The sequence below is a fragment of the Nicotiana tabacum genome, chromosome 22, assembly GCF_000715075.1.
Source record: "Nicotiana tabacum cultivar K326 chromosome 22, ASM71507v2, whole genome shotgun sequence".
NCBI classification, from domain to species: Eukaryota; Viridiplantae; Streptophyta; class Magnoliopsida; order Solanales; family Solanaceae; genus Nicotiana; species Nicotiana tabacum.
In genome coordinates this window covers 9,586,207-9,613,977 of record NC_134101.1, presented here as the reverse complement: position 1 = coordinate 9,613,977, position 27,771 = coordinate 9,586,207, and the positions used below count along the sequence as shown (strand labels likewise).

General features: G+C 35.9%; 3 protein-coding genes across 8 annotated transcripts; all 3 read right to left on the bottom strand.

Annotated features, from left to right (window-relative positions):
* Positions 1–2,718: 2,718 nt before the first annotated feature.
* Positions 2,719–3,914, bottom strand: LOC107791259 (pathogenesis-related genes transcriptional activator PTI6). The gene has a single exon (XM_016613285.2). The coding sequence runs from the start codon at positions 3,767–3,769 to the stop codon at positions 3,011–3,013; it is 759 nt and encodes a 252-aa protein (XP_016468771.2). The 5' UTR covers positions 3,770–3,914; the 3' UTR covers positions 2,719–3,010.
* A 2,345-nt stretch (positions 3,915–6,259) lies between these two features.
* LOC107791260 (ubiquitin-conjugating enzyme E2-17 kDa) lies at positions 6,260–10,772 on the bottom strand. 4 transcript variants are annotated; one of them, XM_016613286.2, is made up of 5 exons: positions 10,647–10,772; positions 10,361–10,461; positions 8,850–8,977; positions 7,562–7,666; positions 6,260–7,027 (listed from the first exon to the last, which is right to left on the bottom strand). In XM_016613286.2, exons 2-5 carry the CDS (start codon positions 10,428–10,430, stop codon positions 6,884–6,886), a joined length of 447 nt encoding a protein of 148 aa, XP_016468772.1. In that variant the 5' UTR covers positions 10,431–10,461; positions 10,647–10,772; the 3' UTR covers positions 6,260–6,883. The 4 variants fall into 4 exon arrangements, with proteins under 4 accessions (XP_016468772.1, XP_016468773.1, XP_016468774.1 ...); XM_016613287.2 differs by having other exon boundaries at positions 10,361–10,446; positions 10,647–10,768; XM_016613288.2 differs by having other exon boundaries at positions 10,651–10,764.
* A 4,114-nt stretch (positions 10,773–14,886) lies between these two features.
* LOC107791258 (putative inactive receptor kinase At5g58300) lies at positions 14,887–24,815 on the bottom strand. Of its 3 annotated transcripts, none has more exons than XM_016613284.2 (3): positions 24,291–24,815; positions 16,232–17,562; positions 14,887–15,624 (listed from the first exon to the last, which is right to left on the bottom strand). In XM_016613284.2, exons 2-3 carry the CDS (start codon positions 17,508–17,510, stop codon positions 15,026–15,028), a joined length of 1,878 nt encoding a protein of 625 aa, XP_016468770.1. In that variant the 5' UTR covers positions 17,511–17,562; positions 24,291–24,815; the 3' UTR covers positions 14,887–15,025. The 3 variants fall into 3 exon arrangements, with proteins under 3 accessions (XP_016468770.1, XP_075100088.1, XP_075100087.1); XM_075243987.1 differs by having other exon boundaries at positions 16,232–17,528; XM_075243986.1 differs by lacking the exon at positions 24,291–24,815 and adding an exon at positions 18,512–18,636.
* Between the last annotated feature and the right edge of the window lie 2,956 nt (positions 24,816–27,771).

The following is a 27,771-nucleotide window of genomic DNA, read 5'->3' as shown; positions in this document are numbered from 1 at the left end:
CTTTGCTTTAGTTCTCGGATGATGTTGGGCCGCCCCTGCCCAAAAGTATCATATTTTTGCAATTTCAATCTTTTTGGGCCTGTGTTTAAATTTTGTTCCTGAAATGGACATTATTACGAAATGGTCCTTGGAAAAGACATGTGCGTTTAATAAACCTATTACGGTCAAAAATACCCCTCAACCTAAAGAAACTAGCTCTAAATCATGGCTTTATTCCATAAAACACGATCAACTCTTTTTCCGGGAAAAAACAAAAAATTGCGAACTGGATTTACAAAATCTCTTCGGTTTGTCAATCAAATTCGATAAGAAATATTGTTTACGAGCTAACTTTTCTCTAATCTACTGCTACTATGTTTTCATATTTTTCCCTTTTTGAGGTTTTGGGAAAAAACATACTTATACTTGATATTTACGTCAAATTAATTAATCCAATACGTTTGTAATTACGTTTGTAATACATATAATCGATTACTTGATATGTATTCTCACTTTAAATTAGACCTCTTAAAGTTAATTAAATAGTTCGATTTCGATAAACATAGCGTAAATATCGAGTTCATGTAAGTATTTTCCATTGAAACATTGATTTTGCTTGTAATAAACGTCAGAGATATAGCATATGTTCTTGTCTCTATCAGTTGAAAATCAGTAGAGGATATGATGACTTCAAAGTCATAAAAATATGACTTCCTTAAACATAATAAGGAGGTCACGGGTTCAGGCAGTGAAAATAGTCTTTTACAGAAATGCAGGGTAAGGCTGTGTACAATAGATCCTTGTGGTCCGGCTGTTATCCGGATCTCGCACATAGCGAAAGATTCGTGTACCGAGCTACCCTTTTTTCCTTAAATATAACAAGCTTAGTGGAAAAGTTTGAATTGAGTTTTTCCTAGAAAAATGTTGAATTGTTTTACCTGGAGAAGAAAGAGAAGATTCAATAGGAAACTACAAGTCTTTATGGAGTCTAAATTGTTGAATTTTATCAATGGTATACACACCATGCTAGTAGAATAGTTTTGAACCACAAATAATTATAGAAACAAAGACAACCACCCAAAGCAATATAGTGTCAAATCATCCAAAAATGCCCCTAACGGCAAGGAATTGGTCATGTTGCAAAATTCTAGACAAAGATGAAACATGATTCACTCAATAGGAATCTTGATTTTTAACATAGGTAAACTAAATAAATGAAGATGAGTCTTGGTGTAACTAATAAAGTTGTTGTCATGTGACCAGGAGGTCACAAGTTCAAGCCATGGAAACAGTCTCTTGTAGACATGCAGGGTAAGACTGCGTACAACAGACCTTAGTGGTTCGGTCCTTTCTCGAATCTCGCGCATAGCGGGAGCTTAGTACACCGGGCTGCCCTTTTTTAAACTAAATAAATAACTCGAATCAGACATTGGTTATGGCCAATACAGGATCCTTGTGTTCTACTTCTGGCAACTATTTCAGCAGTAGAAGTGGGGTTGATTTAACCTTGATAACCACTCCATTATAATAGCCTCTCCAAGATGTCATTTTCGTACCTAAGATTTTGAAATAAAAAAAAATACTACAGTAAAGGTGAAGTGCATATAACAAAAAGAGGACACATCTAATGTGACAAGCAGAAGCTCCTTCCTGCTTATATGATCAATTGAATCAGTCTACTAGGAAATTTGTTAATGGCCCCTCTTAGACAAAAGTCAGTCTTTAATTTTTTTTTTAATATTGTCAGATCATCTAAAAGATAACTATAAGTAATTATTTAAATAAGCTGATTGAATTACCTAAAAAATAAAGCATAATCAAACATCTATGTAACAACTTCGCCTGTTTCGATATTTTTTTATTTTTATAGTGAAGTGTTATTATAGGGAATGTATATTATAACATAACATGAAAATTTAAGTCCAAAAAAACATATTGAAGTAATGTTATAAATGATGATTGCTATGGACGGACGGTAAATACTCTATTGCAACAATCAAATTATATGACGTGTGAAAAATACTTATATTGGCCATAATATAAGTGTAAATCCTTTTGTAATTGGTCCAAATGTAAAGACAAGTAGCAACAAGTGGAGTACTTATTAGTGGAAGGCGGCTATGTATAGTTGCTTTCGGATCTATTTGGTCACCAACTATTAGACCCCACTGAATCCTGTTGCTCGTTTTTATCTCCTTTTCCCACCTTTTTTCTTAGTACTATTTTAGTTTTTTATTTTTGGTATTCCTTAGCCGCCGAGAGTTTGTGGTTGTGTAATAAATTTGATTGCGCTTTATATTATATTACATGTTCTTTATTAAAGTACTTTACTATAACAACGAAAAGAATTATCAAAACATATTAGACTATTATAAAAGAAATTTGATTATAATATTTTATTCGTTTCTAGCTACGTGTCCCAGTAGGGTGCCACAACTTGAAAAAATAGAGCACCAAGGAAAATGTTTGTGCTGAATCTTATTGATGTGTAGTCCCTTCGTGGGACAACCGATGAAAAAAGTATTTCCATATTTAATTAAATATTATCACATAAAATGTAAAAGATGAGTAAAAAGACTAATTATACTAGCTTGTGTCACTGATTTGCTTAATCACATAGCAAACAATAATTAGAATAAAAATCCATGCCAATTCTAAAGGAGTGCAACTTATAGTCAACTTATGTTTTTCCCTCACCCTCAAGTTGCAAAACTTTAAAATACAAATCCAATCGTAATAGAAAATACAATTGTCTCTTGTTTTATGTTTTATTGGAATAAAAAAACAATATTTCTCCAAACAAAATCTAGTTTAACTCTATTTCTCCAAACAAAATTTTCATACTACATAATTGACCCTCACAAATCACATGTTAACATTTTAAAAAGGTACAAAAATTTCTCACAAAATCGCCGTATAAATCGGCTACTAATCACCTTATATTCCCGTCAAAAATGCCACGTCACCATCACCAATGACTCAATTTACAAAAATGCCACAATTTTTATCTAAAACAACCAAATAGCCCACACTATCGAGCTTCAAGAGCAAAATCGTCAAAGTCAAACTCGCCGAATTCATCGCCGTAGTATTTCTCCGACATCCCAAATTCCGGCAGCCGGAAAAGGGAGTCCACGTCAAACCCAAAAGCGTCGACTTCACAGAATCCCAAATCGTCAAACGGCGTAAAATCATCGTTACGGAGAACTGACGTAGGCGACAAAGCGACGTCGTTTTCGCTTTTCTCTCCACCTTCGGTAACAGACTCCGTTTCCGTTATATCCGCCGTTAATACTTTCGGAAAGTTAGTAACGGCGTCAGGACCTTTGAGCTTAACAGCAGCTTCGTCGTAAACGATAGCTGCTTCCTCCGGGGTGTCATAGGTTCCCAACCAAACCCGTTTTCCCCGGGTCGGGTCCCGAATCTCTGCTGCCCAACGACCCCATTGCCTTTGACGTACACCCCTAAACTTTTTCCGGCGAGTGACGTCAGTATCCGGCGAAACCAATCTTCGTTTCTTTTCACATACTATCAAATTGGGTGATGGCATGAGGTTGATCTCCGTCACGTGTCTCCTCACTCTCCGTACAGTATCTTGTCCTTCGTCGCCCGAGGAATCAGTTGCGTCAGCATCTGTAAGTATGATTCGAACAACTCTCTGTGAAAACTTAGAGTGGAAGTTGGAGTTATCGTTTTGCTCAGGAACGTGTTTGTTTTTAGTGACTATGTGTTGGGAAAGTTTAACTGTTTTTGGTACATCCATAGGAGAAATGACTGGATTTCTTATCATAGGATGGGATAAGTTGAAGTTTTGTAGAAAACAGGATTAGAACATTAATCTTGTAGAAGATTAAAGAGAGATCAAGAACTGGTTGGAAGATGAAATTAGTAGCAGCAAAAAGAGTAATTTTTGTGACAAAGAGGGAATGAATTTATAGGGTTTTTTTTAGACTTTTAGGGAGTGAATAGTAACCACTATTTAAATGGAGTAGTAAAGTGGAAAAGTTGCAGCGCTATAAATAGAATGATTTGACGAACAAGTTGGATTGTAGCGTGGAAAAAAGAGAGGTTTCTTTGTTGTTTTGGCGGGAAATAAGCGGATGCACCATACAACTATCGGGGTTCAACTGAATCAGTATTTTTAATGCAGAACATAAATTAATTATGTATAAAAAATTACTAAAATTATAATAAATAGTAGATATGAACCCATAAGTTTAAATATTAAACTCATAAAATTAAAATTCTAGATCCGCCTTTGAAATAAGCAGCAATACCTCTCAGTTTTCTGTAGTCCAAAGATGAAAGATTTCCTTTTAAGATCACGAGTCTGCAACATGGACCAAAACAAGTAAGAGGGTGAGAGAAAGGAGGTCTAAACAGAGAAGATAGGAGCCTGCTCTCCACTCAAATATAGTGTATGGAGTATTTATTGGGTAGTATACAGCTCTGAAATGCCACAAATCTCATGCAGATTCACAGACGTACCAGTTTGGGGGCCCGAATCGGATCCGATCCCACACTGAGATATTACAAAGAGAGCACAACAAAATTTGCATTTGTGTTCTAATACAATAAAATGTGGATTTGGTTACCAGAATTAGGATATGAATCCCGATAGTTGATTCGAGATTGCATTTCTCTACAGTTTGACTATTGATATTAGCTAATAAAATCTTAGTATTATTTACCCATATAAAAGTTGAGATTATAATTCTAACTTTGTTTTGAACCAAACAATGGAATACAATTCAATTGGATATAGTGCATATCTATTTTTTTTTCCCCTTCAAATTACCATATCAAATTTATTATAAGAAGTTATTTTTATAGACCAACTTAAACTAACAATGTAAAAATTTTATACACTATAAGTCTAATATTCTCAAGAAAATTTCGTACTACAGTAGAGAAGTTCGGTACAAATGGAGTAAATGCAGTGTGGGGACTAAATAGGTGAAGGATCTTCTTTACAGCTGGTGATTTTGGACATGTCAAACGCCCCCGCCCCACACCCAGCAACCCCGACTTTCTTCTCTGTCCTTGTACGCCTATTATACTAAGCAGCAAGTCTATGGTGAATTAAAATAAAAAAGATAAAAAGAAGAAAGTCTATGGCCTTGGATTTCACTTTTTACCAATTACCCAACTTTGCACCGTTTTAATTAATTCGAAAAGGAACTTGCCAGGAAGCCTCCAGTCTCCGAGTTCGACGTACTCTGAGGTTTTAAGAAGCTATAATGATTAATGAGTTAGGGTCCTACCTTTTGTATAACTATAATGAAATCTGATCTCAGTCCCCATGAAAAAGACAGTCCGGTGCACTAAGCTCCCGCTATATGCGGGGTACGAGAAAAAGCCGGAACACAAAAGCCTATTGTACGCAACCTTACACTGCATTTCTGTAAGAGATTGTTTCCACAGTTCGAACCCGTGACTTCTTGATCACATGACAGCAATTTTATCAGTCACGCGCAGGCTCTCATGGGAAGCATGAGAGAAATAGGAGGGAACTACTGTGAAGTTTCCACACATTGTTTGCTTACTACAAATACAAGGCACGTGAAAAAATTTGTCAGCATATTATCAAATGTTTTGCTTCTCTTATTGAGAGATCCCAAAATGAACAAGAGATACTACAAGCAAATGCCATGGGAGCAGAAAAGGCAAGTAGGCAACCCAAGACAGTAAAACGTCTGACAAGAACAAGATAAGTGAAGAAAGACCTGATTAGCATGGCACGTGAATCTACAGGCGGAAGACTTGTTTGCTTGTAAACCAAGCGACAATCATTTGCACATTTAGTTTTCTTTCTTAACCCGCTCTAGCACTAATCAGCATACCCCCTTCCAATTTCAACTCAACTACAGCATATGGAGCTTCCTAATTGCTCCAATATTCATTTGGCCCTCCTCGATAGTGACTCAATTCTCACACATATTTTTGGCAAGCAGACAAATATGACCACACAAGTTGAACTACAAAAGTTTAACTTAGTATGGCTATACCCTCATCTTTCCACAAAGAACAATATACTCTTCCAATTCATTTCGCCGAGGTAGGAAAAATCTGAAAAATGAAAAAAACTAAAAGCTATTCTGCATATTTTTGGCTTATCGACACACTGCTTATCATGTAACAACCCTTCACGAAATGGAGGGATAGGAAAGGAAAGGTAGCACAATTTCATCAGTATCGATTCCCAAGAGTTAAGACAATGAGACCCCAGAGTGCATTTGGCTTCAACACATTAGACAGTCACCAACAAGTGAGAATCATCTGTTCAACCATACACATTAATTAGCTTACTGAAACATCAGCACTTAGGCCCCTTCTTGCAGCCGTCATAAATCGACATGAACAAGAAAAAAGCCTTGAAGAGTCTGATATCTCGGCACAATACACATGCAAGAAAAAGTCAAATTTTAAGACCAAATACAAAGAACTTATCCCAGAGAAGAGATTGATAACACTGACCTCCCACTTTAGTAGGGAAACGTTTCCCTACACTGATTTCCGAAAAATCTGCTTTGCACGACTTACAACATCACAGAACACTGAAATGTGATCTCATACAGAGGAGACTTAGGGTTTGATCACTGAAATTTTCCCCCTCAAAAGCACCATACAAGGTCGGTCAAATTGACAAAACTTAGGAAAGGAGCAAAAGTAAAATTACATTTTAGGTTCTCCCCTCATTAAATTCATCAAATAGACATATTCACATATTGAAAGATCTCGGTCTTCTTGGCAACCTGACATGAATGGAGAATAGAAGTAAACAGAATTCCTTACCAACATTTTACTTTCATCCAAGCACAAAGACATTGCACTTACGAAAGAAAGCAAAATGAAGTCATTGCAATTAAAAGTATCTCAGACACGTCCGAGAACACTTTCCCCATCATCCCATAGAATATTTCTGTGTCCAGCTACGAGCAGTGGCCTCGTACTTGGCCCTGTCAGTCTTGTACATATGAGCAATTTCTGGTACAAGTGGATCGTCTGGATTTGGATCTGTCAACAGAGAACAGATGGACAACAGGACCTGAAAACACAAATAGGCCAGTAAGGCCCTTCAAATCGCAAAGACAACTGAAAAACAAGAAAGAAAACCAGCCAAGCTCTTTGTCGCCATTTTTCCAGATAGTTTGCTGGTGACTTGGTATGTAAACGGGTTTTCATCACATTTTGGATAGTTTGGTAGGAATGTGAAAATACAAGACACTGAACGAAGGCAAAGATAACAAAACATATAAGATCACTCCATTAGTCATGGGTATTGGTCAAAGGATAGTACACCAGTAACCGCTTCAAGAAGGATTATTTAGCCTACTCTAAGCCATGAATCCAATGGCTCGAATTAGTTAATCTTTCTTTATAAAAAGAGAAGAGATCAAGGCGCAACAGGTCTAAACAATCAAGACACAGAAAACATGGACCATTCGCCACAAAACAGTATCATGAACCACCAACATCATTTTGTTAAATTTAGTCTACGGGCTAGACTAATTTTCATATAGCAATCCAAGACCAGAAAAACAACATTTAATTGGACATAGCCAAAGATCAAGATCCAAACCTTAGATATGGTCAAAGCTGGACTCCACTGCTCTTTAAGAATATCCAAACATATACTCCCATTGCTATTGATGTTGGGGTGGAAAACCTTAGTTCTAAATGCAACCTGAAACAATAAGAAGATCAACCTTGCGTCATCACCGTAGAACTCAACACATAACTATTAATCAAATTCTCAGAATAAGCAGGGAAGAAATCATATTGTGCACAATTCCAGTGTACTGCAACAATTGAAATCCTTAACATCCAAGAAAATACAGAACCATCGTAAAGGTAAACTTTACTCTAGCAGCAAACAACTGTCAGCCCTCCAATAAACCTTGCGTCATCACCGTAGAACTCAACACATAACTATTAATCAAATTCTCAGAATAAGCAGGGAAGAAATCATATTGTGCACAATTCCAGTGTACTGCAACAATTGAAATCCTTAACATCCAAGAAAATACAGAACCATCGTAAAGGTAAACTTTACTCTAGCAGCAAACAAATGTCAGCCCTCCAATAAACCAGCGTATTTATAGGTGCGGTACAAATAAACTGGACAAAAACTGTTAATGCCCATGATTACTGAGCTATAATCTTGAACATCGCCCTGAAGAACCAGCTCACCCTAGCACCCGAACATAAGAGAGGTGAGAGTTCCTTCTGTCATGTATCCTCGAGTAATGCAGGAAGATAAACTTCTCAACAAAAAGCTTCAAATGTCATCTCAAGTAGTGGAGGGATGATCACAAGGATATGAAGAGGCGAGTAACAACCATCTACGACTTGCTGAATTTTTCCATAGGGAAATGGAGTTGTCTATGAACTCTGAGTATAGTCCGCCATGTAGGCGGTAGGCCTGTGGACTTATCTCTATGGTCTGTAAACATGCTAATGTACCAAAGAAGGTGAAGTAGGCAATGATTTTGAAGGCTTTATGTGACCATAAAAAATGGGAAAATATAGAGCATGGACTGAGGCAAGGTACGAGCGGTAAAATGACCTTTGTATTTTCATTTTTTACGGGCCTTATTAATAAATTATTTATTTGAATAGTTTAGGAAATAATCAAGAATGATATCAGTCAATGCTATCATTACACACTAACACGGCCAATTTTGAGGTTGTGCATCCATGAAAATTTTGGCTTATTTTTAGAAGAAGAAAATTTACTATCTTAAGTACCTACAACATAAAGCATTTATATTTGAAGAAATTCATGCGAAATGATGCTCACTAGTTTAAACCAACAGTGGATGTAAAGGAACACACAGAGATATAGACACTCTGGAGCATAGGCTTACCTTTGGAGGCTTGAAAGGATAATCAGGAGGGAAATGAATTGAAACCAAAAATACACCTCCTGCATAAGGGCTATCCGTGGGCCCCATGATCGTAGCTTGCCAATGGAACATATCCTCAGCCACTGGACCTGTATTAGACGAAGTATGCTACTTAATGTCAACATAACAGCCCTGCAATTAAGCACCCACACTAACAAACATATAGTTGCACTCAGCAACTTAAGGCCTATACTAAATCATAAGGAAACCACAATTTCTTGCGTGACAAATGACAGCACATAGGAAAAGAGAAGAACGACACAGGAATTCTGATTGATAATTATAAATTTATTTACTCCAGAAGCATTTTACGCATCTAAAAGTAATCACACGGAATCGTCAGTGCTATGTCTTGACCTTTAATTCTCAGAAGTGAGAAAGGGAATCCAATATAAAGATGCAATACACACAGGCCCGTAACATGCCACTTGCTGGATTAGTTGGGGTGTGCATAAGTTGGCTCGACACCACCATCATTTAGAAAAATGTGACATAAATAAAAATAAAGATGTAATACAACCAGTGTTATCAAAGGCGTGCTTAAGCCCTGAAGCGAGGCTCAAAACATATTGAGCGCTTCGCCTCGCTTAGTGTGCGCTTCACCGTTGTCATCAAAGCTCTAAGGCATAATTTTCCTTGCCAATGAGCGTAATCCTGAAGAGGCCACATTAAACAATTGATATTTCACTTTATTGTAATTTTTCTTCAATTTCTTAGTCCATATATTTAGTATTCATACTTATAGATATTAGTTTTGGACTACACATAAATATTTATAGTTTTTCTCCATTTGCGCCTTTCTTCGTTAAAGCCCATGCTTTATTTGCGCTTTGCGCTTAAAGCCCCAACATACCCAAGAGCTTTTTTGCACTTTTCGCCTTTGATAACACTGAATACAACCAAATATGCATCAATCAATTAATAACGCCACTAGTATTCTTTTTTAAAAGAAAGTGGTACCGAAGCCAGCTCACGCGCACCTACCAGCACATGTAGGAGATGGCTCTCTCACCAAGGCTTAGGTATATGATCTTTTTCAATAAGGAAGAGAGATCACCTTTCAGGCATAGTTTAATGGCTAAGCCCACAATAAACGTACGATGAACCTAAACGAGGAATCCAAGACCAGAAAAAATTCACCTAATTCGCCTCTACTATGCTTTGAACCTTGGTTCCCGAGATCGTTACTCCAACTCCTCGACCACTTTGGAATTTGGGGCCTAATGCCACCATTGTTATAGAAAACAAACATTTAAATCAAATAGAGAAACAGCAAATAGCTACAGCAAATTACTAACAGTTGTTCTTCTGCTACAAGTTCTATACTTTGCAGCATTAGCCTCACAAAAGCAGCAGAAATTCAATCACAGGGACTTACAGTATCAAGTCCTTTAGCTAAAAAAAACTAGCACATAAGCTAAGAAAACGCATAAACCGAATGAACAATGGAAGAAAAAGCTGAGCTAACATACCAGCGCTGCATGATGTCGGAGGATCCTTCTGCAAATCCTTGAGCTCCTTCAATATACGCTTCGACGCCATAGATTAGCTCGTATACCTTCAAATCCAAGCCCTAACCAAATATTAATACAAATTCTTTCATCATAAACCATAGATCTCCAAATTCAATTAAAGTAGAAATCATATTGAACCCCAGCTAAAAGTAAATCTAATGGATTATTCATGAGATAACCCACTAGATCTATGTTAGACAAATGAAATTACTGAAGCATGAAGATTTAGGGTTAGAAAAAGTACCTACACGATGTGAGGCGATTGATTGAATTAGGTGTAAACGGAGATTTGCAGAGCTTGGATTAGGTATTTGAGCCAATAGTTTGGACGAAGGGGAAAACAATAAATATATTACTATTCCTACGTAATAACGGAGTATAAAAATTCATATTTAAGAGTGGGGTCCACGTGCAGGTTCTAGAATCCTCTTCTGGAGTCATAATGTCAACATACCACAACCGACGGCTGCTCATCTTTATGTTTTGCTCAGTTTCCAACTTTGTAAATATTTTGGTATGACTTTTAAGATATTTTCTATACTAATATTAAATATTAAGATACGCGCGACTATTCTGTCTTAATAAATATTTTTTTAAAAAAAATTATATTAATACTATATTAACAAATTACGTTTGAGTTATAAAATAAAAGTTAAAGAAAAAATTATGAGTTCTTAAAAATAATAATTTTATTGATCATATATAGCTAATTCAATAAACAAAAAAAAAGTGATAATAGAATATAATAGTTATAAAAAACTACAAGAACATTATTTAACTTGACTTGTGATTACGAACTTGAAAACCACAAGAAGTTTTATCACTACAAAAATCTTGAACTTTTATTACTACCAAAACAATCTAAGAGTTAGAAAGTTTACTCAAAATAGTTACTTTCCTTTTTAATTACAGAAAATATGACCTATTTAATACTCCCTCTGGTCACTTTTACTTGGCATGTATACTAAAAATAGATGTTCACTTTTACTTGGCACTTTACGCATATCAAGAGAAGACAATAAATTTTTTCTTGTTTTACCCACAATATTTATTACCATTTCAAATCATTTTCTCAAATCCAATAAAATATGCATCAATTATTATGGGTAACATGGTAAATTATACACTTTATTTATTATTTTTTAAGGGACGTGAAAAGTCAAAACGTACCAAGTAAAAGTGACCGGAGGGAATAAGATATTAACTAATGATATTATTAATGGGTCTCTTATTGTCTTATTCGTTTTCCTTTTTAACCTACGAAAATTTTGGCTTTACACTATTTGTATGATTATTAATGATATACTAATTAAAGAAGGTGTTTCCTACTTCGTAATTTGTTTTATCGTATGGCTCTATTTGTTTCGAAAAAATAACTTATTTGTAATTACTTTTTTATCTATTATAGAGTACATTAACAAAAGGGTAAAAAAAGACGAACGATATTTCGTTAAGAATATTCGTGCTTTTAATATAGATGTGTATAAAATTAAAAAAACATATAAAATTTTGAAAATAATTTTTTAAAAAATATAAGCTCTTGAAAATGAATATTGATCCTATTTAGTCAAAAGTAGCGAATGACATGGCTAAGCATGAAAACAACCAAGATAATTGATTACGCCCAACTATGCCTTATAAAAAGGACTAAGCAGTCGTTGCAAATATAATCTGATTTACAAGTCCGGAGTCGAATCCGACAAAGAATTAAGGTTTAGCTACAACTGTTCAATATTGCTAAGAAACACAAGTCCAAACAATTTTCTAATTATAGAGATTATAATATTTATTTCTAACTAATTAACTAACAACTATTATAAAGTAATAAAATTATCACTAACAAGGATGAAATTTGAGACAAGACTAAGGAGGTCTAGAGTTATGATTTTTCCAATTGTCGGAATCCTTCCCGCTATACCTTCTATAATTTTGCCTAAGTATTTTCTACCGATCGTGAGTACTTCGGGTGTCATAATTCTCTTCCAAGCAACTACCACAATTTACTAGACATATTCTTCCGAACTATGCTAGTTGGCACTAGTTTACTGCTCACTAAGATCGCACCAAGGTTTCGTTAATCCTAATCCCGCATTTAAACCCTTCGTATTGATTTCTCACATACGTTAGGAGTGATGTTGTTCAACAACTACCTAAATATATATCAGTTTTCAAGCAATACATACTAAATAGGCACAGTCAATTGATGGCCATTCAATCAACAACAATAAACACGTAGTTGAACAAGTAGAGAAATCCAAGGACTCAATTATATAAAAACATAACAAGAATTTATCCTACAAAAGGTTTTATCAAAACTCTAGATAACAAATTAGCTATTCATAATAGTATGCAAAACTACAATACTAGAATTCATAACCAATAATAAAAATAGGAAGAAGGAAGTGAAAAACTCGTAGAAGAATTCCCCGCCTTGCTCCTAGTATGTTCTTGCCTCCTTAGGTCCAATCCCCCGGTCTCATCCCTCTCAAAATTGATATTTAATGACTATTTATATGTGTAGGAAAAATACCCAAATAAAATAAATAAATTCAAAACTAAATAGGAGATAAAATAAACTTTAAAAATACAGAACATGCTCGCCGGCGCGAGCTCTAACGCGTGGTTCTTCTCGCTATACCCCTGGCGGCGCAAGCTCTTCAGCTCGCTTTCCACTGTGCGCCGCAGAATCCTCCGCGAGCAAAATCCTTCGCCATGCCTGATGCTGCTTCGTTTAAAATTCTGTTTTGTTTCAATTTGTTCAACTCACTTTTCAATTTCTTGTCTCTTTCTCGTTTCTTGCCTTTCTTCTTTCAATTTTCTTTTGATTTCTTTTGTCCCCCAAATAAATAATCACAACTTCATTCTTGTAGTGTATAAATTACACATAAAATCTCTACTTTGCTCTCAATTTTGTTTTCAACGTATCTACATATAAAATAAACTCAATTAAGCACAAATATAATATAGTTTAGCATTAAATTCCCAAAATGTAAGGTAAGTAATGAACTAAAAATATATAATTATAGCCAAACATTAATAATCTTGAAAGATCAGTGTTCTATTATGTATCCCTTTTTTTGTTTTAATTTCTTATCAAAATGATCGTCTAAGTACTTATTATAGACATGTCAACTACAAAAAATAAAAATAAAAATAGTGATGGACCAATTATATAGCTATATAATAAAAATTCATATTCAGTGATAGAATTAGTGACATGTTATAAGAATATCTTATTAGCTATACAAGATGAATTTTGTAACTAATTCCTATTTTGTAAAATCGAGTTATATAATAAAATTTCTTAGTAATAATATTAGTTTCTTTTTTACCAAAAAATTAATAATTTAGGTACTTCTGTAGATTAATTATGGTAATTAATTTTTTTATAACAAATTAATAATTCATGTAATTATCCAACAATAATTACTACATTTTAAAACCTAATGTCGTATTAAATTTTAAGAATAGAAACAAACAGATTTAACAACAAAGCTTCTACCTGTTTTCTCCAACAATAATTACTATTTTAAAACCTAATGCCGTATTAAATTTTAAGAATAGAAACAAATAGATTTAACAACCAAGCTTCTAAAAAAATACATCGTGGAGTCTCCTTATTGGAAAAGAAACTTTTCTCCTACTTTTTTGTATTCTTTTAGTGTCTTAATATTTTATATCCTTATTAGGAGAAGATATCAAGCACTAACTTTTTTGATTTAGAACTCCTAAATATTAGGATTTTGATTTTACAGTTTTATCCAATGTAAAGTGTATTTTTAAAAGGTAAACGACATTTCACTAAGGGCATTCGTGCTTTTAATGTAGATAGATTACTTTAGTTGTCTCTAAGAAAAAGTTAGTATTGTTTTATGTGTGAAAGTTGAACAGTGAATAATATTATAGAAAAGAGATTTATTTGAGAGAAAAAAAAAAGAAACAAATAGAAACTATCCGCCCTAATTTGAAGTTACACAAGAATGATGTAGTGAGACGATAACATAAACAATATTTGAAATATTTGAAAAATATTTTGTTCCACAAACTGTTTTATATCAACTTCAACCAAATAGTATTCAAACGCCTAGGCATTGTTTGGTCATATTCCACAAATTTCGTTCTTTTCAAGTGAACCCTTGTTAAAAATGACCATCAATTAGTTGTTGATATGTGCATACTGAATACAACAACAACCCTGTAAAATCCCACAAGTGTAGTCTAGGGAGGATAGTGTGTATTCAGAGTTTGTTTCCCATAGACCCCCGGCTCAAGAAGACGAGCCAGAAAGATATTACCAGCATCGTAAGAGCTAGAAAATAGATGGAAAAACAATAACAATAACCAGCAATAATGGCATAGAACTATGAAAACGGAAAAATAGTATGAACACAATATGTGTATACTAACCCCCCCCCCCCCCCCGGGGGGGGGGAGAGAACAGGAAGATTACTTAGTCTACTATATTGCCTAAGGAAAACAACTCAACAAAAATTCACACTTTAATTAGTAAGAAGGATGTATTTTTTGTACGGAGTATAGAGTTGAACAAATTTCTCAGCACTTGCAAATTGTTAGTCACAAATCCAAGGAATGTAAGGGATCTGCACATTTGAGTCCTAAGATCTATTTTCTTTCTGAAGATTGCCTGTTTTCAGAGTCAGATTGTCTGACCTCTTTAATCATTTTAACAACTTCCTCCATGTTGGGTCGCATGTCCGCGACCTTTGCAACACATGCCATAGCAATTTGCAGCATCTGTACCATCTCTTCTTCGATGTTTTGAAATCTCATCAAATCGACGTCAAAAACCTCTGATGTCCATTCCTCCTTAAGAACTGACTGGACCCACCTAGGAAGGTCAACCATGTCATCGCGCCCCGGTGATTGCATTGGCTGCTTTCCAGTAAGCATCTCAAGTAGTAAGACGCCGAAGCTGTAGACATCTGATTTATGACTATGCTTTCGGGTTTCTATCACCTCAGGAGCTCGGTATCCTGGATAACGAGTTGGAGCTACAGGGAAGTTCATTATAGGGGCTAAACCAAAATCTGAGATACAAGCTTCTAGGTCTTGCTTGAGTAGGACGTTCGAGGACTTGATATTTCCATGAGCAAATTTTGGACCACCCACTGAATGGATGTGGGCAATCCCCCTTGCCGCTCCAAGAGATATTTTAACTCTCGACTCCCAGTCCAGTGGAGTTCTTCCAGAAGTCCTGCTGCCTATAATGACAGTAGAGTTCGACATGGATTAGATATTAGAAATATCAGCAGTGTGTGTTTCATTAGCAGTATGTCACTGATAAGTTTATGAAGGTTGGCGAATGGGGAATGAGTTCACTTCTCGTATATTAGGTATATTACGCATGAAGATTTTCAGCGCTAGCAGCTTTCCAGTTAGAAAAGCAGCAAGATAGTGCGAGTGATAAACTACACCTTCAGTGGAGCAGTGATAGGTAAAAGAAAGCTGGCAAATGTCAATATGTTGCTATAGAAATGATAAATACAAGATTACATTCCGTACTCATATAATAGATGTAGAAAGATCAAACAGTCGTATACATACAAAATGTGTTTCTTCTTCTCTAAGATCACAATTAGCTACAAGAAAGAATGCTCCTTTTCACACCAATTAGCAACTTTAAAGTTCAAACACAAATTGTTTAGATTCGTTATGAATAATTTTTAGGGCATTATTTGAGTGAAGTTTTGTGCTGTATAAGGAGTAGTTACTTCTACTCATTCAATGAAAAAGGGCGTATGAAGTTGCTCCTCACCAAACAGCAGAAATAGAGAAAGTAAATGACGATGAGAGTAGAAGATGCCTTACCGTGCAAGAGCATTGACAAGCTGCCCCTTGAGAAATAACCATACACCATTAGCTTCTCATCCTTGGAATAATAATAGGCACGTAAAGGAACAACATTTGGATGCTGTCTAACTCTACCAATAATTTCCATCTGCTGTTCAAAGTCCTTCTTCCCTACAATGACTTCTTTTAATCTTTTAACCACCACTGTCGTTGACTCCTCCAAAATAGCTTTATAAGCAGTTCCAAAGCTCCCTTTTCCTAGCACTTCAGCCGAGGCCCTCAACAGATCCTCGAGATCGAAATTGTAAGAGCAGCTTTCAAAGAAAACCAGCTTATTTTTCTCATGTTCTTGCACCCCACTACCAAACTCTTCCCTCGGCTTTTCACTCCTTCCTCCACTTGAAGATTTCCCTTTCATCACACCTCTGTCATCACCCCTTTTCCTTTTCAAGCAGCACAAAACCACGATCAGAACTAGCAGAAAGACCAGCACAGCCCCTCCAGCGGCAATAGCAATAATAGCCCATAATTTAAGCTTCTTCTTTGAGCTTTTTTCTCCTGGAATGTTTGGTGAAGGTGCAGGTGGGGAAGGGGATTGTGGTAGAACAGGGGAACACGGATTTAAGGGTAGTCCACACAAAAGTGAGTTCCCCCCAAATGAAGAACTTGGGAACTTTTGGAGGGATAATGGAATGGAACCATTAAAATTGTTGTGGCTTAAATCTAAATGTCTTAGCCTTGGAAGGGTGATATTGGGTATGGGTCCAGAAAGCAAGTTATTCTGGAGGCTTAAACCAGTTAGCTGAGTCAATTTTTGAATTGTTACAGGAATCTTACCAACGAAGGAATTATGAGATAGGTCCAAAACATTCAGTTTATTTGAAAAAGAAGCAGGAATAGTTCCAGATAAGTTATTGTGCTGTAAGAATAGGTATTGGAGAGAAGGAAGTGAAGCGATATCAGAAGGAAGGTTTCCGCTGAGACGATTGGATCGAAGGCTGAGAATCCTTATGGCATCGATCTTCCCAAGAGTATTTTCTGGAAGTGGACCAATGAGTCCAACTCCAGGAAGTCGTACAGCCACCACATGGGCCCCATCTGTACTACAAGTAATGCCTACCCAAGATGAGCAGATTGGGGTGGCAGGGTTCCAGTTGATCTTCCAGCCATGCGGGACTGCCGCAGCAAAGTCAAGAAGGGCTTGTTTCTCCGAGTTTATATCACCAAGACTCAGAGGAAGAAGAGTTGCTACAATAAAAAGAGAATGTAGCAGTTGATGGGCGTAGCAGATTCTCATGAGGAAACCTTCAAATGACTGAAAGCCACAAAACGTCAGTGCTGTGGTTTTCCTGGGATAATACAGTAGACAAACAACTTGAGAGCCACAGCCCACACAAATATCAAAGGAAAAAGAGGGAGGATAAAAAACACATATTCACCTAGCAAACATCTAACACTTTCACAGTTATTAGAGTATCCTCAATAAAGATGTTTGGAGATGCACTTCCGAATCGAGTTTTCATGAACCAAAACTGGATGAGTTTTTATGGATGCCAAATAACAATAAATCTATGTTCAACTAATGTTTCTTTTTGCACATACGTTCCAAAAGCACTTAGTAATGACCTTGACTTGGATAATTCCTTATGAATGCCAAATAGTAATTGATCCATGTTCAACAAATTTTTCATCAGATGCAGAAGCGGACCAGTAAAACTAATCATGTTCTCACAGAAAAAAGAAAAAAAAAATAAAGAAAGAAAACAGCAGGTCAGATTACAACATACTAAGCTGAAAGCTCTGCGACTTTGTCACAAATCTTATCCACCATACTAACAACATACAGTAACTTCAAAAGCTATTTAATCTCACACATGGATGAATGATTACACCAAAAGAGAAAAAGATGTTGTGACACATTGAACCAGGTACAATCGTTAAACAGCTCAATACAGCAGTATTAATTTGATTAGAAAGGTATATACTCCCTAGTAGAAGAAGACAGCATTCTCAGAAAAATCTTTGGTTCACAATGATTCAATTTTCAACTTCATGAACAAAGAGAATCTTGAAGTAGAAGAGCAAGAGCTAAGATATAAAAATAGCTAGCACTTAAGTATTCTAATTTTTGAAAATATCTAATAATCAAAGGGAAGGAGAGCCACCACCCCTTAAGTCAAGCTGGGACTAGACTAACCCCTTTAATCACAAGTTTTTCACCCTCGTAATATTCCTAACCAAGATTGGAGCTTGTAACAGTTGATAAGAATAGCTACATCATAAATAGAAAATACCTACCAAAACAGGCACCCAAAGTGTGTGGTAGTGGTCAATAAAGTGGGAGGAGAACTATAAGGTCTGAGGTTCAAATCCCAATTGAGGCAAGAAAACATTAGGTGATTTCTTCGCATATGTGTAGGCATTGGTGGGTAGAGTCACACGGTAACTGTGCTTGTGAGTGTTGAATTTTGACAAGATTAATGTGAACTAGTGTGAACATTTGAAGCCTCCTTTTAAGAAGAAATTGGTATATACATTTTTCATGCATTTACATTGCATGTTCACACTTAATATGATGTCATGCATGACATTATTAAGGCCATTTCTCTTCTATAAATAGCAAGTGTTTTGTTCATTTGTAAACATCTCTCACTTGCCTTCTTATCTCCTAAGTCATTTGAATCTTCTTTCTCTCTTGTAGTATTTCACTTGTATTTTTGGAGTGAAATAAATTTGAGTTGATTGTGTCCGAGGACTAGGCAAAAATCAATTTTTGCCGAACCTCGTTAATTTCTGGTGTTCATTTTATTATTGTCTCATTTACTATTTATTAGCTACCTTTAGATATAGTAGTTGTGATTTAATCACTCTCTATATATTCGGCTTCCGCAACAATTGGTATCAGAGCCAAGGTTCTATCTTAGTATGCTCTGTGGTTGCAGCATAGTCTGAACTTCCACATCAGAAAAGAATTACTTTGGTGTTCTGTACTGTCAGCAAATAAATAGTATCTGTAGCAAAATGGGAAATAATAAAAATGAAGAGTCCACATCGGGTGTCAGTAATACGTCGTTGGCATCTTCGCTTATGACAAGAATTATGTCAAATGCGAAATTTGCAGTTGAAATTCTTGACGGGTCAGGACATTTCGGGATGTGGCAAGCGGAGGTTCTTGATGTACTTTTTCAACAAGGGCTAGATATTGCCATAGAAGAAAATAAACCAGACAATATCGGAGAAGGAGATTGGAAGATTATCAATCGCGTTGCTTGTGGTACCATTCGATCTTACCTCGCAAGAGAACAAAAGTATCCATACACAAAAGAAACTTCTGCAAGTAAATTGTGGAATGCGTTAGAGGATAAATTCTTGAAGAAAAACAGTCAAAATAAACTTTCCATGAAAAAAAGACTGTTACGCTTCACATATGTTCATTGTACTACAATGAATGATCATATCACCAGCTTTAATAAGTTGGCGACAGATTTGCAGAATATGGACGTGACTTTTAGTGATGGAGATATGGCCTTAATGTTATTAAGTTCACTTCCCGATTAGTACGAGCACCTCGAAACTACTCTAATTCATGGGAATGATGAAGTGTCTCTCAAAGAAGTTTGTTCTGCCTTGTACAACTATGAACAAAGAAAGAGAGAAAAACAAAAGAGTGGAGAAGGAGAAGCACTGGTCGTGAGAGGTCGTTCTCAAAATCATATGAGAACGAAGAAAGGAAGATCCAAGTCAAGATCCAGACCTAACAAAGATGAATGTGCCTTTTGCCGAGAAAAGGGTCATTGGAAGAAAGACTGTCCAAAGTTGAAAAACAAGGCCAAACCTAATAATGGAAAGGCTGTCATGGATTCAAATGTAATTGATTGTGACGACTCTGATTTCTCGCTAGTTACAATTGAGCCATTCAAACCATCTGACATATGGCTGATGGATTCAACTTGTAGCTACCATATGTGTCCCAACAAGGACTGGTTCGTTGATTTTCAAGAAGGAGAATGTAGAGTTATTCACACCGCAAATAACAATCCTCTTACCGCATATGGTATTGGTTCAATCCGACTAAGGAACCATGATGGATTGATCAGAACATTAACAGATGTTCGATACGTACCGAAATTGAAGAAAAATCTCATTTCTGTAGGAGCCCTAGAGTCAAAGGGGCTCAAAGTCATTGCAAAAAATGGAGTAATGAGAATATGCTCTGGTGCACTAGTGGTAATGAAGGGAATCCGGCGAAATAATAACATGTACCACTATAGCGGTAGTACAGTTATTGGGACAGCAACAGTGACATCCAGTGATGACAAGGAGGCAGAAGCAACCAAGCTATGGCACATGCGCTTGGGACATGCCGGAGGAAAATCCTTAAAGATTTTATCAGATCAAGGATTGTTAAAAGGAGTAAAGACTTGCAATTTGAAGTTTTGTGAGCATTGTGTCAAGGGGAAACAGACAAGGGTTAAATTTGGAACAACAATCCATAATACTAAAGGTATTTTGGATTATGTTCATTCTGATGTTTGGGGTGCTTCCAAAATACCTTCATTAGGTGGGAAACACTATTTTGTAACCTTTATTGATGACTTTTCCCGGAGAGTGTGGGTGTATACTATGAAAACCAAAGATGAGGTGCTGAGAATTTTTCTCAAATGGAAGGCGATGATAGAGACTCAAACAGGCAGAAAGATAAAGTGTCTTCGCATAGATAACGGTGGAGAATACAAAAATGATCTTTACAATAAGATTTGTGAAGATGATGGCATTTTGAGACATTTCACCGTCAGAAATACACCACAACAGAATGGAGTGGCAGAACGCATGAACCAGACTTTGCTGGAGAAGGTTCGGTGTATGTTGTCCAATGCTGGCTTGGGCAAAGAATTTTGGGCTGAGGCAATAACATATGCATGCTACCTCATTAATTGTCTACCATCTGTCGCTATTGGAGGCAAGACACCATTTGAAAAATGGTATGGAAAACCTGCTGAAGATTATAATTTTTTACATGTGTTTGGCTCAGTGAAAGAGTCAAAATTGGATCCGAGGGCAAAGAAAGTTATATTTATGGGGATTACTTCTGGAGTCAAAGGATACCGATTATGGTGTCCAGAGACAAGAAAAGTTATATTCAGCAGAGATGTTACCTTTGATGAATCTGCCATAATAGATAAGGTAACATTTGAAGATGTTAAACAAACTGATGGTGCTTCAAAGTAGGTGGAGTTTGAGGGAAAATTAATTTTCCCAACACAGGGAGAAAACGAGGAAACAATAGAAGATTTTCCCCTGGAAGAAGAGTCAGTAGAAGGGGAGATTCCAACTCAGGAACCCCAACAACAACTTGAATCAATAGCAACCAGCAAGCCAAAAAGAATAATAAAGAAACCTGTTCGTCTCATAGAGACGGTGGCTTGTGCAGCCTCAATTGTAGCTGATGATGTTCCTATCACTTATAAAGACGCAGTCCAAAGTTAAGAAGAAGATAAGTGGAGGATTGCCATGAATGAAGAAATGCAGTCCCTTCATCATAATTGTACATGGAAATTGGCCAATTTCCCGAAGGGCAAGAAAGCAATTGGGTGCAAATGAGTATTTGCAAAGAAAGAAGGATTTCCTAACCAAGAAGATGTTCGCTACAAAGCAAGATTGGTAGCCAAAGGGTACGCTCAAAAGGAGGGAATTGATTACAATGAGGTATTTTTTTCAGTCGTTAAACACTCCTCCATTAGAGTTTTGTTGGCTTTGGTAGCACAGTTGAATTTGGAATTAGTTCAGTTAGATGTAAAAACTGCATTTTTACATGGAGACTTGGAAGAAGAAATCTATATGACTCAGCCAGAAGGATTCAAAGTTGCTGAAAAGGAAAATATGGCGTGCAAACTTGAAAAATCGTTGCACGTATTGAAACAATCTTCTAGACAATGGTACAAACGATTTGATAAGTTTATGTTGCGGCAGAAGTACAAAAGAAGCAAATACGATCATTGTGTGTATTTGCGCAAGCTTGAAGATGGATCCTTCAAATATCTTCTCCTATACGTTGATGATATGTTAATAGCTTCCAAAAGTCAAGAGGAAATTGAGAAATTGAAGATTCAACTAAGAAAGGAGTTTGAGATGAAGGATTTAGGTGAGGCGAAGAAAATTCTTGGCATGGAGATAAAAAGAGATAGACATTCAAAGAAACTTTATCTATCTCAGAAAGAATACTTGAAGAAAGTAATAGATCGATTTGGCATGAATGAGAACACGAAGTTGGTTAGCACTCCTCTTGCTCCTCACTTTAAGCTTAGTGCTGCTATGTCGCCGAAGAATGAAGCCGAACAAGAGTATATGTCAAGAGTGCCATATGCGAATACCGTTGGTAGCTTGATGTATGCAATGGTTTGCACAAGACCTGATGTTTCACATGCTATCGGAGTTGTAAGCAGGTATATGCATGATCCAGGAAAGGAGCATTGGCAAGCTGTGAAATGGATTCTACGGTATATTTGTAATACTGTAGATGTTAGATTGTTTTTTTAGCAGGAAGATAGTCAGTATCTGGTTGGATATTGTGACTCGGATTATGCGGGTGATTTGGACAAGCGTAGATCAACTACTGGTTATGTTTTCACTATTGCAAATGCACCAGTTAGTTGGAAGTCTACTTTGCAGTCAACGGTTGCTTTGTCTACTACTGAGGCAGAGTACATGGCAATTACGGAGGCTATAAAGGAGGCAATTTGGCTTCAAGGGTTGCTTAGAGATCTTGGTATTGGTCAAGAAAACATCACACTATTTTGTGATAGTCAGAGTGCTATCCAATTAGCAAAGAACCAAGTTTATCATGCAAGGACGAAGTACATTGATATTCGATATCACTTTGTACGAGATATTATAGAAGAAGGTGCAGTCATGGTGCAGAAAATTCGGACTACAGACAACCCTGCTGATATGCTAACAAAAGTAGTGATTGCGATCAAGTTTCAACATTGTTTGAACTTGATCAACATTGTTGAACTTTGAAGATTGGAGTTGAAGACACAATCAAAATTTATCAGTAAGAGAAAATTGCAAAAGTGGAATCTTGCCAAGGTGGAGATTTGTTGAATTTTGACAAGATTAATGTGAACTAGTGTGAACATTTGAAGCCTCCTTTTAAGAAGAAATTGGTATATGCATTTTTCATGCATTTACATTGCATGTTCACACTTAATATGATGTCATGCATGACATTATTAAGGCCATTTCTCTTCTATAAATAGCAAGGGTTTTGTTCGTTTGTAAACATCTCTCACTTGCCTTCTTATCTCCTAAGTCATTTGAATCTTCTTTCTCTCTTGTAGTATTTCACTTGTATTTTTGGAGTGAAATAAATTTGAGTTGATTGTGTCCGAGTACTAGGCAAAAATCAAATTTTGCCAAACCTCGTTAAGTTCTGGTATTCATTTTATTATTGTCTCATTTACTATTTATTAGCTACCTTTAGATATAGTAGTTGTGATTTAATCACTATCTATATATTCGGCTTCCGCAACAGTGAGAGGTAGTAGGTACCCGATGGAATAGTGGAGGGCAGAGTTACATGGTACATGTGCTGGTGGAAGGTGGCAAGTGCCCGACAGAATAGTCGAAGTGTGCACAAGTTAGTGGGAACACCACCGTTAAAATAAAAATTAAAAAAAAGAACTACTACATTCATAATTCTTCTATCGAGCAAATGTCAAAGAGGGTTGGGAGATAGCAGGCACCTAATAGAATAGTCGAAGTACGCATAAGCTAGTACGAACATTACCATTAAAAAAAGAAACTTACCACATTCATAATACTTCTCTCAAGCAAATGTCAAAAAGGGTTGGGTTAGTTGGGCTTATTGAACAACCTCAAGTCTTATCAGGTCACAGTAATAGGGAATCCTAAGCTTCCATTAGACAAAGATAATTAATTTCTCCAATAATACAATTCAAAAGGACCAATAACATCTTCAGTTTTTTTCAATTCTTTATATTTCCACAAAAGTCGAGCTGAACAGATACAGGTTGATAAAATTCAGAAACATACGTAAGAACACACAGTGAATTACCTCGAAAAATTGAAATTTTGAGAAACCCCTTAAAGTTTTAGGAGGAATGCTGAGGTTCTGAGGTCAAAATAACAAGTACCCATGAGAACTTTCGTATTGAATTTATCCACTGAATTTGGAATGTACCAAGTTATAGTAACCACATTTTGCTAAAAATGGAAAGTGCACATATCGCAAAGCTGAAAAAATCCCAAGGAAGAGGTGACCCTTTTGCTTAAGCTGAAGAAGTAAATAATGGATCTATGTTAATAGATAAAGGCAAATGGTGTATTCGAGAATAAGTTGAGAAACAGAAGGAGACGAAAATTGAACGAGTGTTAGATTGTTAGTGCAAGTGAAGACTGAGAAAGGGTAAGAAGGATTTCAGATTTTCAGGATTTGGTTGCTGGGATTGGCTTTGGGCTGTTGGTCACTCCAGTTTTTCAACCAGAAAGAGAAATAGAGAGGGGTTTAATTGTTTGTTGTACTATATAACAGAGCATAAATGTAACGAATTTGTCGGATTTGTTTACTTTGGTCTAGCATTGTTACCCGCGCCAAAAAATATTTATATTCGTTTGACGAAAAAATATATAAAATTTGTATATAATATATAGAATATGTATATATACAAAAAATATATTACATATTTTTTCGACTATTATTTAAAAACGATTATACAATATCATTTTACCTTTATGTTTTCCATCGTATAAGATAACACTAGATATGTTATTATTGATATATTCACAGATTTATATAGGACTATTGCCTTCTGGTTGACTCACAAACTTTCGGTTCAAAACAGATATTTTTGCGCCAATACATTTTTGTTTAATTGACAATCCAACTTACAACATCTTTATGATTACCCTCAAATAAAATAATGTTCATCTAATGATTAGTCAAAAATTCAAAAGTTAAATAGAAAATTGATTTGCTCCATTTGAATTAACAAAACAAAGAAAATTGAAAAATTATAGATAAAAAAAAAATAGAGAAATTATGTATGAAAACTCGGAAGTGATGTTTGAGCTTGTGAGGGACAGTTGAAAACTCATCACAAGAAGGATGAGTCTGGCAATTACTCTCTTTTTGAGGTGGAGGTGGAGGGTTAGTTGGTATTTAATAGAGAAAATTTATTTACGTTCAATGTTTACAAATGAGACAATACACTTCATACCTATGGTTAAATTAGAGAGGCATATATAAGAAGACACATTGTTTATTGATTTAACGTACTGTATCTAATCGTCTTCTTTCCATTTCTTTTTCTTTTGGTGGGTGACAAATTTTTGCCTAGTTTGATGTAGAAGTATAAACTCTGAATCATAGAGATTAGTACAATTTTACTTGGTCTAATATTTATTTAGAACACTTAAATGAATATTCTCATCTCTCCTTTAAACAAATATTTGTACCCCACTTGTCTTTTTCTTTCTCCAATCTGTGTATTATATCTTCCTTTTTGAAAACATTTGAAGACCTGACTATCTTTATCTTTATTGTTTGACAATTTACAATATATTTTGACCCAATATGCTTGTCTTTTGGTTAATACTTCTTAGGAAACGTTTTTCCATTAATGAGCCTTACGCGGCGTGAATACGAATTAGTCGAGCCCCAATAAAAGGGCAGTCCATGCACGAAGCATTATGCATTCTCGTAGTCCGTAGAGCTGGGAAAGGGTATACACCCCAGGGGTGTGATGTAGTCGGACGCCAATACTACGGGAACTAAATACCAGGTGAAAAAACAAAAAGATAAATAAATAAAAACCAAAAAGCAGAAGGAAAGAAACATGGTCCCCAATAAAGCACATAGAATTGACATGGTATGTTAATTATATTCACATGGCTGTGGTGAGACCGTGAGAGAAGCTGAGGGAGGAGGAGGTTAAATTCGTAGCGTCATTCATCAAAGTGTACAAAAGGCGACTGTCAAATTGTTGAATTGCTTGAAAGATACTGTAAAAATTTAGGATATTCTAGTCATATGTTGTTTGATATAGAAGTTAATCTTTTGCTAAGGAAGTAAAAATGATGAACTTAGATGTTAAAACAGTTATATACATTGACTCGGGGTATTAATTTAACCAATTACTATAACGTGTTTGTTACCAATTTTATAAGATTATTAATTGATTTTATCATAGAAACTTATAAATGATCTAATCGTATAAATATTTTTTACACTGTCATAATATTGAAATGGTAAAGAATATGGTGTTTCACGATTCAGCTTTTGATAATCAAGGCGCAATAGAAAGCATGTGCTGAAACAGCTTTAAACATAAATGATGATGAGACGAGTTTTATCTTTTGCGCTTGAATTATTATTATTATACAAAGAATAGAAGACATTCGTGACAACGTGCAGTAGAAGAAAATGACACTGTCCAAGATTATTTTAGCAAAAGCTTCTAAGATCTAAGCCAACATTATAACATGAGCGTTAGGTGAACGTGAAGAAAACGAGATAGTATTAGGTAGAATAATTAAGATTATCACATCTTTATCAGTCAAAATCGACACCAAATACTCAAATAGGAATCAGTAGTAATGCATGTATGAATTGACACCATCAGAAAGACCATGCAGCAATGTTTTTTCTTCTTTGACGCGGAGAGGAGTAGAGCTCAGGTTGAAGGGAAAGCAGATGGCCATCAAAGGTTGCGATGAGATGAAAAAGATTTCTTCATTCTTAATCAAAAGTCTCGAGTTCAAGTCCAAAGAATAGAAAAATTATAGTAGTAAGCATGCTATCTCTCGTATAATCGAGATTCATTGTGAATACCAAATCTCGAATGTGGGAAAAAAGGGACAAGGAATGATGCTGAGAAGATTTTTGGGATCCCTAAAACGAATATGTGACGAAGGGATGCGCTTGACCTTGGGTGCTCAGAATCTTTCAGACCCCTCGAATTTGATGGCATCTATTCCCCCACTTCCAACTATTTCTTCATATTTTATCTATTACACTTAATATTTTTTTCCTTGCCTAGTTTCCACGGGATTTAATCGTTTTAGGCGCTTGCTGTATAATTTGCACTAACAATAACATCATATCCCTATTCCCAGCATAGCATGTTTCCTGCTATGTTTCTGTCCCACATTGTCGAAACAGCACCAATATATTCAAGGAACTAGACTTAAGTATAAATGGAGGTAGATAGTGTGTCCTTAATGTACTACCTTTCAGCTAGTACGTACTACGAACATAGTACTTGACATTATCATTAGTTCTGAGATTTTCGGGCTCAGTAACTTGAGGTTGGAAACGCCAACAAAAGATTCAAGGGGCAATGAAACATTAAGTAACAAAAGCGAGGCATAGGCCATCCCACAAAATGCAGCAAAGGAACGACCCGAAAAGATCTGATGCTCTGCCACCATGAGAATGATTTATGCGGCTTGAGATAATATGCAAAACAAATGAGAGTTCAGCATGTCAAATCGATCCAGACGGCTTGTTAACACTTCATGAACGAACAAATGACTGA

Coding starts and splice junctions, on each gene's coding strand:
- LOC107791258 (XM_075243986.1), bottom strand. CDS start 18,636: ATGCCTACACATATGCGAAGAAATCACCTAATGTTTTCTTGCCTCAAT. Junction 17,563..18,511: donor CACTTTGGGTGCCTGTTTTG/GTAGGTATTTTC, acceptor GTATTATCCCAG/GAAAACCACAGCACTGACGT. Junction 15,625..16,231: donor CTTGTCAATGCTCTTGCACG/GTAAGGCATCTT, acceptor CTGTCATTATAG/GCAGCAGGACTTCTGGAAGA.
- LOC107791260 (XM_016613286.2), bottom strand. CDS start 10,430: ATGGCGTCGAAGCGTATATTGAAGGAGCTCAAGGATTTGCAGAAGGAT. Junction 8,978..10,360: donor TCCGACATCATGCAGCGCTG/GTATGTTAGCTC, acceptor CGTCTAATACAG/GTCCAGTGGCTGAGGATATG. Junction 7,667..8,849: donor ATCCTTTCAAGCCTCCAAAG/GTAAGCCTATGC, acceptor TTATTGTTTCAG/GTTGCATTTAGAACTAAGGT.
- LOC107791259 (XM_016613285.2), bottom strand. CDS start 3,769: ATGATAAGAAATCCAGTCATTTCTCCTATGGATGTACCAAAAACAGTT.